The following is an 18,482-nucleotide window of genomic DNA, read 5'->3' on the forward strand; positions in this document are numbered from 1 at the left end:
CACTTTAGTGCAAATGGGGGCCTTCATGCTCCAGTGTTTTAATAGGGACCCCCGTATAAAAAGCATAAGGGTCAAGGACCAGTACTGGGTGGCAACGTACTTAGACCCCCGGTACAAACACAAAATGGCGGAAATGTTACCGCCGTCGCAGAGGGCTGTCAGAATGCAGCACTTCCAGGCCTTGCTTCGAGAAATGCTGCATTCTGCTTTTGCGTGCGCTGGCAGAGGAGCAATTCCCACTCCCAGAGAAGGATTTGCGGGTACCAATCCAACAGCTCCTGCAAGAAGAGGCCGGTTTGAAGATGTGTTGGTGACTTTGGATATGAGGTCATTCTTTCAGCTGACCCATCGACAGGTGTCATCCGGATCCAGCATCAGGGAACGCCTAGACCGTCAGGTGTCCGACTACATTGGGTTAACGGCCGATGTGGACGCTCTGAGGAGTGATGAACCCCTGGACTACTGGGTGGGCAGGCTTGACCTCTGGCTAGAGCTTGCCCAATTTGCAATCGAACTGTTGGCTTGCCCCTCATCCAGTGTCCTGTCCGAAAGGACGTTCAGCGCAGCAGGGGGGATCGTGACCGATAAGCGTACTCGCCTAGCTCACGACAGTGTTAACTACCTCACATTTATAAAAATGAATGAGGCATGGATCTCGGAGGAATTCAACACATGTGACCAGTAGACCATGTATATGTCTATAAACTATTTTTTTAATCAAGCACACAGACCTTCTTTCTTCATTTGGCTCACTTCCTTGTCCCAAAAAAGCACACCGTACTATATGCCCCTACCCTCCTCTTTGAAGAGGTTGAGCGGTGTCATATTTCTACTGGGGCTGCTTATGATAACCCTGTGCTGTGCTGACTTCCTCCTGGGGGTTCTTATTATGAGGGGATCACACCATCCCTGTGCTGTGCTGAGTTTCTCCTGGGCCTGCTTACTATGAGGGGATCACACCATCCCTGTGCTGTGCTGACTTCCTCCTGGGGGTTCTTATTATGAGGGGATCACACCATCCCTGTGCTGTGCTGACTTACTCCTGGGGCTGCTTACTATGAGGGGATCACACCATCCTTGTGCTGTGCTGACTTCCTCCTGGGGGTTCTTATTATGAGGGGATCACACCATCCCTGTGCTGTGCTGACTTACTCCTGGGGCTGCTTACTATGAGGGGATCACACCATCCCTGTGCTGTGCTGACTTCCTCCTGGGGGTTCTTATTATGAGGGGATCACACCATCCCTGTGCTGTGCTGACTTACTCCTGGGGCTGCTTACGGTGCTGCTGTCAGTGCTGTATATCACGGTGCTGGTGTGAGTGCTTAATGTCACGGTGCTGCTGTCAGTGCTGTATATCACTGTGCTGATGTCAGTGCTGTATGTCACGCTTCTGATGTCAGTGCCCTCTATCACGGTGCTGCTGTCAGTGCTGTATATCATGGTGCTGATGTCAGTGCTTAATGTCACGCTTCTGATGTCAGTGCTGTATATCACGGTGTTGCTGTCAATGCTGTATGTCACGGTGCTGGTGTTAATGCTTTATGTCACGCTGCTGATGTCAGTGCCCTCTATCACGGTGCTGTTGTCAGATGACTCTATCACGGTGCATGTGTCATTGCTGTATGTCACGCTGCTGGTGATCATCTCCTGCACCCTCTTCTTTGCCTACCCTGGTCCCTGACCTTCCCTCTCCTCCATTGCCTTCATGCGCTCCACAGTCCTGAATTGTCAGAACAATTTTCCAAATAAAAAAAGAATGCTTGTAGTTATCGATCCCAAATTCACCTCATACATGTATTATGTCATTGGCCAGGTGGTGGGACTATGTTTTCCCTGCTAATAATTACCTAGTGGCTGCAAATTCGACCTAAAGGTTTGAAACGTTCGCCTCCCATTGAAGTCAATGGGGCCCGCGGCGAACGTTCGGTTTTGCGAACGGTCGGCCTCGTTCGCGGTCCGCGAAACGTCCCGTCGGATGTTCGGGCCATCACTACAGAGGATGGATTATAAAAGCAGTCAGGTGAGGCTCGGCTGGTCTCTAGAAATGAACACATGCAGACAGGTAAGCAGAACTCTATTGCATAACCATGACAATCTTTGTGAAGTATGAGAAATGGCTCCTTACAGGATAGAGCTGCCAACTCAGGGACATGTCTGACAGAGGTAAAAGCAGCCAAAAAAGAGGTAATCTAATGCCGCGTACACACGATCGAATTGTCCCACGTACTTAGTCCGGCAAACAATCCGGCGGATAGTCCGGCGGACTTTCTTCCGAACGGACTTGGCCACACACGGACACACAGAAAGTCCGGCGTTTGCTAGCGCGATGACGTACAGCACGTACGATGGGACTAGAAAAAGGAAGCTCAATAGCCAGTAGCCAATAGCTTCCTTTTCGTACTTGCTTCTGAGCATGCGTCATTCTTAGTCCGCCGGACTAGCATACTGACGAACGTATTGTACGCTGAAATCCAAGTCCGGCGGAAAGATTGGACTGCAAAAATACTTTCTAAGTCCGCCGGACTTTACGCTGAGAAAGTCCGCTGAAGCCCACACACTATCGAATTGTCCGGTGAAATGCGTTTCGGCGGACTAAGTACGCCGGACAATTTGATCGTGTGCACGCGGCATAAGGGAATATCCCTGATGAGTTCAAAGAGTGCTTTCTGCAGGGCAGAGAGAACCAAGTTGAGATCACAAGGAAGCACAGGGTGCTGAAATTGAGGCGTAATTTGAGATACCCCTAGAACTAAAGTTTTTACAAGGGCCAGCAAAGTCAGGGTCTTTCTTTAAGAGAATGGACAAGGCCAAGACCTGTCCTTTCAGAGTGATTAAGGCCAAGTTCTTGTCAAGACCTGATTGTAGGAAGGCAAAAATATGAGGCACAGAGTGATCTCTGGGACAGAAGTACCTATGTTCACATCAGGCAAAAAAAGGTTTTCCAGGTATAATAGATCATTTTGGAAGTGGCTTTCCTTCTTTTTAGCAAAAAAAAAAGTGTTGATGGGGGCGCTAAATATGTGACACTATAATGAATTTGCTAAAAGTTAGAGGGGTTAAACTAGGTGACGGGGGGAGGGCCCAGAGGTAGAGCTAGTCAGCACAGAACATATTCCAGAGGTTTGTATTAGGGGCATCAGTGATAGGTTGACTAAAGCACATAAACCCGAGGTAAGTATAGTAACAAGTCCAAGTTGCAATCTCAGAACACCCAATAAGAGGATAGTATGCGACCGGTCTAAACTACATGGCATGTTCACCAATGCCAGGAGCCTTGTGGACAAGATGGGCGAACTAGAGATACTGTTGTAGGAGGAGGATTTGGATTTTGTGGGAATTTCAGAGACCTAGTTCAACAGCTCTCATGATTGGATGCCAACCATTCAAGGGTATACCCTTTATTGAAGGGATAGAGAGGGTAAAAAAGGGGGGAGGGGTATGCCTATATTTCAAGAATAATGTAAAAGTGAATGTGAGAGATGACATCACTAATGGAGCTAGGGGGGCTTATGGGTAGAGTTCCAAAGGGATGAAGCTAAGGGGAAAATACTACTGGGAGAATACTATAGGCCCCCTAACCTGAGGGAGGCGGGGAGACGGATCTCCTATCACAAGTTGGATTAGCAGCAAGATGGGAAGTGTTATTATTATAAATAATAATATAATAGATGAGCATCTTAATGAGACACAACGTACAGGGATAGGGACAATTGTAGACACACACACTCACTCACTCAGGTTTAACTGGATGGACTGGTGTCTTTATTCAACCTTGATAACTGTTTAACTATGTAACTATCATAATGGGGGATTTTAATTATCCAGACATAGACTGGGCGGAGGGAACCACACATTCGTCTAAGGCTCGTCAGTTCCTAAATGTCTTGCAGGACAATTTCATGGGTCAGATGGTAGATGCACCAACTAGAAATAAAGCGTCACTGGATCTACTGATTACCAACAATACAGACCCGATCAAGGATGTGGAAATACGGGGCAATTTAGGAAACAGAGACCGCAGGTCAATTGGCTTCAATATAAATCACACAATTAGGAAACATAAGGGGAATACAAAGACACTGAATTTAAAAAAAGCCAACTTCCCTAAACTACGAACCTTGCTGGAAGGCATAAATTGGGATAAAATCTTAGGAACAAAGAACATGGAGGAGAGATGGGTTTGCTTTAAGAGCATATTAAATAAGGCATCCCATTGGATAATACATTTAAAAGAGCAAAACGAAAGTCCTGGATGGCTTAACTCCAATGTAAAAAAATAATATAAAAGCAAAGGAGAAGACCTTAAAAAAATACAAGGTTGAGGGATCATCATCAGCATTCAGACTTTATAAAGAATGCAACAAGAAATGTAAGGGTGCAATAAGGACAGCTAAGATAGAACATGAAAGACACATAGTGGAGGAAAGCAAAAAAAAATCCCAAGAAATTCTTTAAGTATGTAAACAGTAAAAAAGGCAGGACAGACCTTATTGGCCCCATAAAGAATGAGGAAGGTCATCTGGTTACAAAGGATTGGGAAGATGGCGAAGGTATTGAATTAATTGTTCTCAGCCTTCACGAGGGAATCGGAGGGCTTCAGTAACCAAAACTGCAGTGTTTATCCTCATGACACATTACCGGAAGCACCTCCATGGTTAACAGAGGGCAGAATTAAAAATAGACTTGGGAAACGTTACATTAATAAATCACCGGGACCATATGGCTTGCACCCAAGGGGACTTAGGGAACTCAGTCAAGTAATTGCCAGACCATTGTTCCTAATTTTTACTGACAGTCTATGGACTGGAATGGAAGCAGCTGATTGGAGAAAAGCCAATGTAGCACCAATATTTAAAAAGGGCCCAAAATACATCCCTGGGCATTACAGACCAGTTAGCCTAACATCAATAGTATGTAAACTCTTGGAGGGGATTATAAGGGACTATATACAAGATTTTACTAATGAAAACGGTATCATTAGCAGTAATCAGCATGGATTCAAGAATCATTTTGCCAAACCAATCGATTAACCTTCTATGAGACAGTGAGTTGCCATCTAGATAGAGGAAGGCCCGTAGATGTGGTGTATCTGGATTTTGCAAAAGCATTTGACAAAGTTCCACTTAAACGTTTTCTGTACAAAATAAGGTCCCTTGGCATGGACCATAGGGTGAGTACCTGGATTGAAAACTGGCTACAGGGAGAGTTCAGAGGGTGGTGATAAATGGAGAGTACTCGGAATGGTCAGGGGTGAGTAGTGGGGTCCCACAGGGTTCTGTGCTGAGAATCCTATTTAATGTGTTCGTAAACGACCTGGAGGATGGGGTAAACAGTTCAATCTCTGTATTTGCGGACGATACTAAGCTAAGCAAGGCAATAACTTTTACTCGGGATGTGGAAACCTTTCAAAAAGATCTGAACAAATTAATGGGGTGGGCAACTACATGGCAAATGAGGTTTAATGTAGAAAAATGTAAAATAATGCATTTGGGTGGCAAATGCAATCTATACACTGGGGGGAGAACCTCTGGGGGGGGGGGGGGGGGGGTTATAGGATGGAAAAGGACCTGGGGGTCCTAGTAGATGATAGGCTCAGCAATGGCATTTAATGCCAAGCTGCTGCTAACAAAGCAAACAGAATATTGCCATGCATTAAAAAGGGGATCAACTCCAGAGATAACACGATAATTCTCTTGCTCTACAAGACTCTGGTCCGGCCGCACCTGGAGTATGCTGTCCAGTTTTGGGCACCAGTCCTCAGGAAGGATGTACTGGAAATGGAGCGAGTACAAAGAAGGGCAACAAAGCTAATAAAGGGTCTGGAGGATATTAGTTATGAGGAAAGGTTGTGAGCTCTGAACTTATTCTCTCTGGAGAAGAGTCGCTTGAGAGGGGATATGATTTCAATATACAAATACCATACTGGTGACCCCACAATAGGGATAAAACTTTTTAGTGGAAGGGAGTTTAACAAGACTCGTGGCCACTCATTAAAATTAGAAGAAAAGAGGTTTAATCTTAAACTATGTAGAGGGTTCTTTACTGTAAGAGCGGAAAGGATGTGGAACTCCCTTTCACAGGCGGTGGTCTCAGAGGGGGGCATTGATAGTTTAAAAAAAAAATCAAATAAAATTAGATAAGCACCTGAACGACCACAACATACAGGTATATACAATGTAATACTGATATATAATCACACACATAAGTTGGACTTGATGAACTTGTGTCTTGTTTCAACCTCACCTACTATGTAACAAAACAATTTCAGACCATGTCTGCATGCAAGAGAAGCACCGCTCTGACTGCGAAGACTTCGGTGAGATAATAGAAGACCGACACACCTACTCCAGGTGCTCAGGCTTGGGATGTCCTCCTTCCATCCAACTGAGATACTTTAGAACAAAAAAGGAAATGCCGGTGAATCTGAAAATTCTACTGTAATCTTTTATTTTAATATGACCATTAAAATGTGACAGCTGACGCGTTTCGGCACTTAGCCTTAAAGCAAGGCTAAGTGGCGAAAAGCGTCAGCTGTCACATTTTAATGGTCATATTATAATAAAAGATTACAGAAGAATTTTTAGAGTTGCCGGCATTTTGTTTTTTAATTTCAGACCATGTGACATGGAATAATGTGAAATATCAAATACTGAAAGTGAAAATATATACAAAAGTGTCTATTGAAAGTCCATAAATCTTCAGTGAAAAAACTTCCTTCACCACTTGACAGGAGATCCAAGTCGCACCCAATGTGCTCAAATGAAAAACCTGCTCACCAGATATCCATAACCTCTTTACTTAACCACTGCAATACGGGGCACTTTCGTCCCCTCCTGCCAAGGCCAATTTTTAGTTTTCAGCGCTGTTGCAATTTGAATGACAATTGCGCGGTCATACAACACTGTACACAAACTAATTTTTTACCATTTTGTTTCCACAAATAGAGCTTTATTTTGGTGGTATTTTATTACTGCTGGCACTTTTATTTTTTCTGCAACAAATAAAAAAATACCCCAAATTTTGAAAAAAAATAAAGTTTTTCTTTGTCTCTGTTATAAAATTTTGTAAATAAATAAGTTTTCTCCTTCACTGACGGGCACTGATGAGGCTGCACTAATGGGCACGGATAAGCTGGCACTGATGAGGTGGCACCAATGAGTTGGCACTGGTATGCAGCACTGATGGGCATTGATAAGCGGCACTGATGGGTGGCACGGGTGGGCATTGATTGGCACTGATAGGTGGTACTGATGGACACTGACAGATGGCACTGCTGGGCATCACTGATGAGGAGACATCTGGCAGGCACTGACTGACTGGCAATATGTGTGGGCACTGATTGGCATTTTTTGGGCACTTACTGGCATCCCTGGCGGTCTAGGGTGGCATCCCTGGTGTGGTGGTCCTGGTGGTGTCCCTGGTGGTCCAGTGTGGGCACCCGCAGGGGGGCTGCACTTATAAACAATCAGCACAGACCCCCCCAAGAGCCGCCGATCGGCTCTCCTCTACTCCCGTCTGTCAGACGCGAGTGAGAAAAGGCCGATCAATGGCTCTTCCTGTTTACACTGTGATCAGCTGTGATTGGACACGACTGATCACATGGTAAAGAGCCTCCGTCAGAGGCTCTTTACCGAGATCGGTGTAGCGGTGTGTCCAACTTACACACCACACCACCGATCGCCATGATTCGCGCCGCCACGGGCGCGCGGCAGATGTTATCCTGCTGAACGTCGTATAACGTCCAGTCAGGATAACTGAACCACCACCCGGCCACCATTCTGCTATAGGCCGGGCGGGAAGTAGTTAAAAAGAAGGTCTGGGAACGCTAGATTGGAATTCAGGAGCAAGTAGACTGGAGATGAATCAGGCAACTTCCGGACTGTACTCTCCTCTCCAACACGGTTGCCCATAAGGGATGGAAGACAAGAGGGGAACCAAGAGTGTAATACCGCTTTATTTTAAAACTTGTAAAAACATACAAACACCTGCTTACATTTAGTAGTGCTTTGTCCCGGCACTAGGGATGACCGGCATGAATGTTGGTGGGAGCTCACGCTGTGATATCGGCGTGTCTTCCACTGCCACTGAGAGACAAACCGGAAACTCGAACCTGGAAAGTGACGCGACCAGAATGCGCCTCGATGTACAGACGCTTCCTGATGAAGTAGCATTACGAAGCGTAAATTAAAGTCTTTAGCATTAAAATCTTCCGTGTAAAGAACAAGGAGTCCTGGACGTGATGGTTTGGCCCCCACAGAGCCCTGATCTTACCATCATAGAGTCTGTCTGGGATGATATGAAGAGGCAGAAAGAGTTGAGGCAGCCGACCTCCACTGTGCTTAGTCCTCCAAGATGTTTGGAGCAACCTACCTGACGAGTTCCTTCAAAAAACTGTGTGCAGGTCTACCTAGAGGAGCTGATGCTGGTTTGAAGGCAAAAGGGCGGTCATCACCAAATATTGATTGGATTTGGATTTCTCTTCATTTACTTTCCATTTTGGTAATTGATAAAAAAAAAAAACTTAACATTTCCATTTCTGAAAAGCATTCTTCATTTACGGCATTATCATCGCACCTGCCTAAAACGTTTTGCTTAACGGCGTAGATGACGTAAAACATAACATTACGTCTAAAAAGCTGTTCAGGAAAAAATAGATTTCTAATACAATATATTTCACAAATTATTCCACAAAATATACAGGATATAAACATGTGATTTGGAATTCGTAGCGGGATAATATATAGAAGATATGAGGTCGGGGGGGGGGGGGGGAGAGAAGGATCGGTCAGACTTGTTAGAGGGCCATGGCAGCCCAGCCCAGTATGAGAAGAGTGCCTCCCAAAGGTGCAGCCTTGGTAAGAGAGGAGTTCCCGGTCATGGCATGGTAATAGAACGTCCCGCAGAACAGAACAATCCCCGATGTCAGCAGAGATCCCGCCTGGGAAGGGGGTCAAACACACACAAGTCACTGCATAGAATACACAAACACTGTACATACACCACATACTAATACAGAGGGATGGGGAGTTCCAGGGGTGAGAGGAGATCACAGACAGGTATAAGGGGAGTTCCAAACACTGGAATATCAGTTCTGAGTGAAATATCCTTTTAAATCATTTAACCACTTACCTCTGGAAGGTTTTACCCCCCCCCCCTTCATGACCAGGCAATTTTTTGCTACTTTAAAGCAGTTGTATAGTGATTTTTGGGACTTTAACCTACAGGAAAGCCTATAATAAGGCTTACCTGTAGGTAAAAAAAATATCTCCTAAACCTGTACGGTTTAGAACAGGGGTCTCAAACTCGCGGCCCGCGGGCCAACTGCGGCCCGCGGGACAATATTTTGCGGCCCCCCGCCTGGAAAAGCACTTAGCCACCTTCCCTCCGGTACTTGAAGAAGATGAAGTCGCCGCTCTGAACGCACTTGGTGCAGGTCAGCCTCCGGCGATGTTACACAGCGGGCAGCGCTCCACCGCCAAGTACAGTACCTCGGCGTCTCACCAGGGGGAGTAAGTGGCGGTGGAGCGCTGCCCGCTGTGTAACACCGCCGGACGCTGACCTGCACCAAGTGCGTTCAGAGCGGCGACTTCATCTTCTTCGATGGGAGGGACACGGAGAGGCAAGTACCAGCCTGTCAGTCACGCTCTCCACGCCTCACTTTTTTTCTTCTCTTTCCCGTTCAGGCGACAGGACGTTCTGCCATTGGAGGCCCTGCATGGGAGGAGGAGACGCAGGGGTTTCTCAATGGGCGTCTCCTTCTCCCTGGCTGTGTTGTGATCCAATCACATCAAAGAGTGTCACAGACAAGGAGTTTTTTTCTTCCTGGCTGTGACTCTCACTGTGATTGGATTGAGGCACATGGAGAAGGAGACGCCCATTGAGAAAATCCGGCGTCTCTTCCTCCTTGATGCTCAGTATTAGCATACAGGGCAAGAAATATACAGGGGGGCACAGCAGAGTGGAGGAGTGCTATTTTTATAAACCAGACAGGTGCGTGCCCACCCTAAAGGTTTTTGTGGAAAACTTGATGCGGCCCAGCCTTACCCAGAATCTACCTCCAGCGGCCCCCAGGTAAATTGAGTTTGAGACCCCTGGTTTAGAAGATATTCCCCTCGCAATGCCCCGCTGACTGCGCACAGGGGATTGTGGGCTGAAAGTCCGGCAGACGCCGGACCCTCCCGGTGTTCTGGCAGATAGTGTCCTGCCATCATATAGTGTCCGCCCCGTACTGCGTATGCGGAAAATCTCCGAAGCTGAGTGGAGGTGGTAGGCCCACCATCCCCACCATCCAAGCGGACATAGGGTTGTGAAAATTAGAGGGCCCCTCGCGGGCGAGCTTCACTCACCACGCTTCGGGCTCGGCCTCGCTGAGCTCGGCTCTTTTATATTCCTACTCTATGTCCACTTGAATGGTGGGGATAGAACCTGGACTCATGGCGCAGGCGCCGTTCATCCTCGGCTATTTTTGGAATCTGTGTGTGCTGTGTACTGCGCATGCGGACACTATCCGATGGGGGACCATATATGAAAGGACGATATCGCGGCTGCGGCCACTCACAGCGCCGGAGCCACGATAACCAAAATAAACGCCAAGGGAACATGTCAGCTCCCTTGGCGTGGATTGGGCCAGATGTCGGGGGCTCGTTCTAAGGTATGTATTTCATAATGAGCTAGTATGCGGTGCATTCTAGCTCATTATGCCTTTTCCTTTGCAGGCGAGTAAAAAAAAAAAAAAACAGCGGGTATACAACCGCTTTAACTGGTAATTCCGTGGTACACCAGGATAATGCCCGCAGCTGCAGGTCATCCCGGTACCGTTTTTTTTTTAGAGCGGGAGATTGGCTATCCAGGGATAAGAACCGATGAGACTAAAAGCCGCTCGCGCTGTTATCCAGGAGGAGCGGGAGTGGACCCCCCCCCCGGTGGCACGGGAGACCCGAACGACGATCCGTCGCTTCTAGCGGCTAGGGACAAACTGGAACGAAGCCGGAAACGATTGTAAACATGGAAGCGGCGTCACGTCACTTCCTGTTTACTCGGCTGCCAATGGCGCCATATAAAAAAAATATATATACAGTATTCAGAATCGGCGAAAGCGGCGATCTGAATACTTTGAAGTGCAAAGGAGGGATTTGGGGCATTTTAGACCCCCCGATCCCTCCATAAAAAGTACCTGTCACCACCTATTACTGTCACAAGGGATGTTTACATTCCTTGTGACAGCAATAAAAATGATCAAAAACTTTTTTTTTTTTTTTAAACACAACTTAATATTATAAAAATAAAATAAATAAGAAAAAAAAAATGTTTTCAAAGCCCCAAACCCCCCCCCCCCCCCCGGTCACCACGAGCTTGCATACGGAAGTCGCGTCCGCATAAGTAAACGGTGTTCAAATCACACATGTGAGGTATCGCCGCGATCATCAGAGCGAGAGCAATAATTCTAGCATTGGACCTCCTCTGTAACTCTAACCTGGTAACCGTAAAAAAAAAATTTGAAAGCGTCGCCTATGGAGATTTTTAGGTACCGCAGTTTGTCACCATTCCACGAGTGCGTGCAATTATAAAGTGTGACATGTTTGGTATCTATTTACTCGGCGTAACATCATCTTTCACATTATACAAAAAAATTGGGCTAACTTTACTGTTACGTTTTTTTTTTTAATCCATGAAAGCGTCCCTTTTCCCAAAAAGTTGCATTTAAAACACAGCTGCACAAATACCGTGTGACATAAAATATTGCAACAATCGCCGTTTAATTCTCCAGATTCTCTGCTAAAAGAATATATAATGTTTGGGGGGTTCTAAGCAATTTTCTAGCAAAAAATACGGATTTTAATTTGTCAAACACCAAATGTCAGAAATGGGCTTAGTCATGAAAGGGTCAATCACCTCTGGGGTTTTTTTTTTTTTTTTTTTTTTTTGGTATATACAAGTAATGAAAGTTTTGAGAAAAAAAAAAATTCTGCTCCATTTCTTTGGTGAAAATAATATAATTATTTTTTTTTTTAACAAGAAAAAAAATAATATAATTTAATTATATTATTACCATTTCTTTTCACCAAAAAAATGGAAAAGAATTTCTTTTTTTTTTTTCAACATTTGCCCTTAAACACCCTTTTTTTAAATCAAAAGGTAGAACCTTTTGGTACCCTGGTTTCCTGTATATACAGGTCTTCTCTAAATGATTATTATGATGATGAATACTTGATATGCTATAGATGTTCAAATCCCCCTGAAGAAGACTGAATATAACATTAAGATTGAAACACGTTGGGGGTTATCCTTAACTAGCAGCACCCACAGATATATTGTTTGTGTATTGCTTATTGTCAGTGTCATATTGGACATCCATTATGCAAAAATTTGTGTACCCCAGAGCCCTCGTTGGTGTCCATCTTTGTTTATGTATCCGCCCCTTCTCCTTTTTCCGTTATCTGATATCGCTCTTTATTCAATGATGATTTTTTTTTTATATCAATTTAAAATAAAATAATATTTTGATACAAAACAAGTATTTTATTACTTGAAAGCTGCGTATATATAGGCCCCTGGGAGTATTTTGTCTCTTTCCGTATATGTTATTGGGCTAGCCGCACTTTGTCTACAACCAGGGGAGGTGGGTCCCGTGTTTTGTTCAATGGTTTTCAACATTTTTTTTACAAATAAATACGTGAAAAGTGTGGAGGGTAGATTTGTATAGCGCCCCCCGGAGTCAATACTTTGTAGAGCCGCCTTTCACTGCAATTACGGCTGCAAGTCTTTTTGGGGATGTCTCTACCGGCTGTGCACATCTAGAGAAGGGACATTTCTGCCCATTCTTCTTCTTTGCAAAATATCTCAAGCTCTGTCAGATTGGATGGAGAGCGTCTGTGAACAGCAATTTTCAAGTCTTGCCACCGATTTTCAATGGGATTTAGGTCTGGACTGTGACTGGGCCATTCTAAAGCCTCATACACACGGTCGGACTTTGTACAAACTTTTCCGTGGACTTTTGTACAAAGGGCGTGGTCCACAAGTTTGTATTGCATACACACGGTCGGACTTTTTGACAACAAACACGAACGTAATGACGTCACAACGTACTGACGCCGCTTCAAAAGAGGACGTTCAGTGACTCCAGCGCCACCTTTGGTGAACTTCTGTATTGTAGTCTGATCTTTTGCATTGGTTCTGAGCATGCGTGTTTGTACCTTGTACAAAAGTCCGATGCTTTTGCGTACACACGGTCGGACTTTGCTCCATCGGACTTTTGTTTGCAGAAAGTTTGTCCATTCACACAGCCAACAAAAGTCCGATGAAAACAGAAAAAGTTTGTCCGATGGAGTGTACACACAGTCGGATGTTGCTCCAAAACAGCTAATTTGCATGTTTGTTGTCAAAAAGTCCGACCGTGTGTACGGGCCTTAACACATGAATATGCTTTGATCTAAACCATTCCATTGTAGCTCTGGCTGTATGTTTCGGGTCGTTGTCCTGCTGGAAGGTGAACCTCCGCCCCAGTCTCAAGTCTTTTGCAGACTCTAACAGGTTTTCTTCTAAGATTGTCCTGTATTTGGCTCCATCCATCTTCCCATCAACTCTGACCAGCTTCCCTGTCCCTGCTGAAGAAAAGCATCCCCACAACATGATGCTGCCACCACCATGTTTCACGGTGGGGATGGTGTGTTCAGGGTGATGTGCCGTGTTAGTTTTCCCGCCACACATCGCGTTTTTCTTTTTAGGCCAAAAAGTTCAATTTTGGTCTCATCTGACCAGAGCACCTTCTTCCACATGTTTGCTGTGTCCCCCACATGGCTTCTCACAAACTGCAAATGTGACTTCTTATGACTTTCTTTCTCCAATGTCTTTCTTCTTGTCACTCTTCCATAAAGGGCAGATTTGTGGAGAACACGACTAATAGTTGTCCTGTGGACAGATTCTCCCACCTGATCTGTGGATCTCTGCAGCTCCTCCAGAGTTACCATGGGCCTCTTGGCTGCTTCTCTGATGAATGCTCTCCTTGCCCGGCTGGTCAGTTTAGGTGGACGGCCATGTCTTGGTAGGTTTGCAGTTGTGTCATACTCTTTCCATTTTCGGATAATGGATTGAACAGAGCTCCGTGAGATGTTCAAAGCTTGGGATATATTTTTAAAACCTTACCCTGCATTAAAATTCCTCCACAACTTTATCCCTGACCTGTCTGGTGTGTTCCTTGGCCTTCATGACGCTGTTTGTTCACTAAGGTTCCCTAACAAACCTCTGGAGGGCTTCACAGAACATCTGCATTTATACAGAGATTAAATTACACACAGGTGGACTCTATTTACTAATTAGGTGACTTCTGAAGGCAATTGGTTCCACTAGATTTTAGTTAGAGGTATCGTAGTAAAGGGGGCCGAATACAAACGACCCCCCTCCACAAACACACACACACTTTTCACATATTTACTTGTAAAATAAAATTGAAAACCATTTATCATTTTCCTTCCACTTCACAATTATGTACCACTTTGTGTTGATCTATCACATAAAATCCCAATAAAATAAATTTACGTTTTTTTGGTTGTAACATGACAAAGTGTGGAAAATTTCAAGGAAGGGGTATGAATACTTTTTCAAGGCTCTGTATATCTGAAAATTGATCAGTACTGACGGCCGATCTCATTTCTTGAGACCTGAAAACGCCAGGACAGTACAAGTACCAAATACCCATCAAAAGACTTTTCTTTTTTTTTTTTTTTTGTAAATACTGTCACCAGTGCAGTACAGCATAATCATATGACTGATGCAGCAATGATCAGGGACACTGACTGATGAAAACATGTAAAAAAATATATATATATTAACTTTTCATTTAATTTTACATTTTTGTTTTCTTTTTTTTTTTACATTTATTTTCTTTTTTTTACATTTATTTTCTTTTTTTTACATTCATTTTCTTTTTTTTACATTTTTGTTTTCTTTTTTTTTACATTTATTTTCTTTTCTTTTTTTTACATTTATTTTATTTCTTTTTTTACATTTATTTTCTTTTTTTTTTTACATTTATTTATTTTTACATTTTTTTTTTTTTTTTTTTTTTGCATGCTCTCACCAGAGTAATTCAGTGTCACAATAATGATACTGTACTACTCTGGGGGGGGGTCCAAAAGTGCCAGTACATGGCAGTGCCTGTAGCTGCCGCCCGCTCTCAGTACTGTGGGCAGGTGGCAAATGGTTAATGACAACACAGTAGCTGACCTACCAGCAGAGGGCGCCTGCAGTGCGGCACAGCCAATAAGGCCAGGCTGTGCAGGAAGTGGTATTGGTTCCCGGTTACAAATAGCTGTAAGGAAACAGAAGTATAAATGATTAGGAAATCCTCTTCTCTATTGTTATAAGAATTGTAAAGATTACAACAGAAATCAGCTATAATGTAGCCGACTCATTATAACACCCCCCTCTATGTACATTGCAGGGAATTTAACAAACGTTGTTGCAGATTCCAAACCTCTTATTATTCTGAAGAAATAACTGTTTGTTTCTCTGTGTCCATGTTGAGTGAATGTGAATGGGAGTGATTTTATAATTATCAATCAGCTGCTGCACTTGCAGGGTTCTAATGGGGAAAGTATAAAACTCGGAGGAGGGGCTGGTTGAGTATCAGTAGCTTGTCGGATCCACTACAGACTGGTATAAGACTCGGAGGAGGGGATGGAGGGGAGCCAAATACAAGAGAAGTGCACTAAAGTTTTTTTTACAATTTATTTTTGTCAAAATTCTACAGACAGTATTACAAAATGAAAATCGCATTGAGGACGCCTCACCTCTTTCAGGTATTCGTCCCGGTTGCTGCTTCTGCATCCTGCAAGAGACACAAAATGACAAACTTCAGATGATGAACCAATACAAGTTAGCAGGTGGCAGTGAAGGAATGAAGACATTTCGGGGTCTTTGGTGTGTGTGTATACAGTATACAACGTCTGGAAGAGAGTTTCATTGTCTAAGAGTCTGGCATGGAAAGAACAGGAGAGCCTAGGCAAGGGAAGAATAGAAGAGTCCAGATACAAAAAGAATAGGAGAGCCTAGGCTCAGGAAGAATAAGAGAGCCTAGATACAGAAAAAATAGGAGAGCCTAGGCCAGGAAGAATAACCCCCAAATGACCTGTCATGGCTGACAACGTCCGGGAAAAATGACCCCAATAGACCCGTCATGGCTGACAACAGCCAGGAAGAATGACCCCTAATAGACCCATCATAGCTGACAACGGCCGGGAAGAATGACTCCCAATAGACTCTTCCTGGCTAACAATGACCGGCAAGAATGGACTCTAATAAACCCGTCATGGCTGACAATGGCCAGGAAAAATTACCCTCAATAGACCCGTCATGGCTGACAAATGACCCCCCAATAGAACCGTCATGGCTGACAAATGACCCCCAATAGAACCGTCATGGCTGACAATGACCGGGAAGAATGGCCGCCAATAGACCCATCATGGCTTATAATGACCGAGAAGAATGACCCCCAATAGACCCTTTATGGCTGAAAATGACCCCAATAGACCCATCATGGCTGACAATGACCGGAAAGAATGACCCCCCAATAGACCCGTCATGGCTAACAATGGCCGGAAAAAATTACTCCCAATAGACCCGTCATGGCTGACAATGACCCCTAATTGACCCGTCATGGCTGACAATGACCCTCAATAGACCTGTCATGGCTGATAATGGCTGAGAAGAATGACCCCCAATAGAACCGTCATGACAGACAATGGCCGGGAAGAATGACCACCCAATAGACCCATCATGGCTTATAATGACCGAGAAGAATGACCCCCAATAGACCCTTTATGGCTGACAGTGGCCGGGAAGAATGACCCCCAATAGAGCTGTCATAACTGACAATGACCCCCAATAGACCTATCATGACTAACAATGGCCGGAAAAAATTACTCCCAATAGACCTGTCATGGCTGACAATGTCCCCTAATTGAGCCGTCATGGCTGACAATGACCCCCAATAGACCCATCATGGCTAACAATGTCCCCAAATTGAGCCGTCATGGCTGACAATGACCCCCAATAGACCCATCATGGCTAACAATGGCCGGAAAAAATTACTCCCAATAGACCCGTCATGGCTGACAATGCCCCCTAATTGAACCATCATGGCTGATAATGACCCTTAATAGACCTGTCATGGCTGATAATGGCCGGGAAGAATGACCCCCAACAGACCCGTCATGGCTGACAATAGCCAGGAAGAATGACCCCCAACAGACCCCTTATGTCTGACAATGAGGGGACGTTGCAGGGTGGGTATGGCAGTAAAGGTAGTGCGCCTAGACCATGTCCCCGTTGGGCTGATTCCCTCTCCCTGTCACTTGGTGTCACCGGAATAAAAAGGTGATGGGAAATCCAAACACTGTAAGTTGTCACCAGAACAAGAAAAGAGGAATCTTCTGATGGGGACACCAGTTGGGTGTAAACACTGATACTGTGTGGTATGTGGAGCACCTCCACAGTGTTGTCACTTTAAATGTGTGTGCAGACTTTATTTTAAAGGCACAGAATAATTTTAGAAGTTCCTGTAACCCCTCACACCCCGTGTGTATAGATACATAATGGGGTCACTGTCGGGCTCAGGACTCTCCCATCCCCCCTCATTCTCACCATGGACTCTATAGGTTCCCAGACTGACAGCCAGGGCCCCTGACACAGCCCCGACCCTCCCCCACACTCTGCCCGACGCCGCCATCTTGGTACTCCACCGCCCGGACACGCCCACTCTCTCAGCCCCGCCCCGAACGGGAATTCTAGGAATATTCAGACATGACGTCACGTGATCGCGTTGCGGGTGTCACGAGCCACGACATATTCGGCGACCCATCACCGTTTGCTGGGGAAGTGATGTTACATCGCAAACTGCGATGGGTCGCCGAATATGTTGTTACACGGGCGCTGTAGTGTCACAGTTTGCTGCCTATCACAGGATGGTGCGGAAGTGACGTTGTTGCGTACTGCGCATGCGTGATGCGTTCCAAACGCTCGCGCCGTGCGTTCCAACATAGTTTCGGCAATACAGTTCAGCGAAACCATCACATAATGTTACGGAAGTGATGTTACACACAACACAAACACGGGCCACGTTGTTGCGTACTGCGCATGCGCGATGCGTTCCAAACACTTGCGCCGTGCTTTCCAACATAGTTTCGGCAATACAGTTCAGCGAAACCATCACATAATGTTACGGAAGTGAAGTTACACACAACACAAACACTGGGCCGTTCGTTACAACACTAATACTTCCCTTGTTACCTAGTAGGTTTTGCATTGCTGGGACTTGTAGTGCCTATCCTGAGCTACATGCTTCAATGTTCAGTGTCCTCATCCCTATCCCCATGCTTCAATGTTCAGTGTCCTCATCCCTATCCCCCTGCTTCAATGTTCAGTGTCCTCATCCCTATCCGCGAGCTTCAATGTTCAGTGTCCTCATCCTTATCCCTGTGCTTC

General features: G+C 45.1%; 1 protein-coding gene across 1 annotated transcript; it reads right to left on the reverse strand.

Moving 5' to 3' along the window:
• Nucleotides 1-7,938: 7,938 nt before the first annotated feature.
• LOC143961664 (transmembrane protein 256 homolog) lies at nucleotides 7,939-17,886 on the reverse strand. Its single transcript, XM_077470984.1, has 4 exons — nucleotides 17,643-17,886; nucleotides 15,791-15,828; nucleotides 15,229-15,309; nucleotides 7,939-8,940 (listed from the first exon to the last, which is right to left on the reverse strand). Exons 1-4 carry the CDS (start codon nucleotides 17,725-17,727, stop codon nucleotides 8,797-8,799), a joined length of 348 nt encoding a protein of 115 aa, XP_077327110.1. The 5' UTR covers nucleotides 17,728-17,886; the 3' UTR covers nucleotides 7,939-8,796.
• Between the last annotated feature and the right edge of the window lie 596 nt (nucleotides 17,887-18,482).

Source organism: Lithobates pipiens, unplaced genomic scaffold, assembly GCF_037356315.1.
Source record: "Lithobates pipiens isolate NorthernLeopardFrog02 unplaced genomic scaffold, aLitPip1_a1.2 Scaffold_8, whole genome shotgun sequence".
Taxonomy (NCBI): domain Eukaryota; kingdom Metazoa; phylum Chordata; class Amphibia; order Anura; family Ranidae; genus Lithobates; species Lithobates pipiens.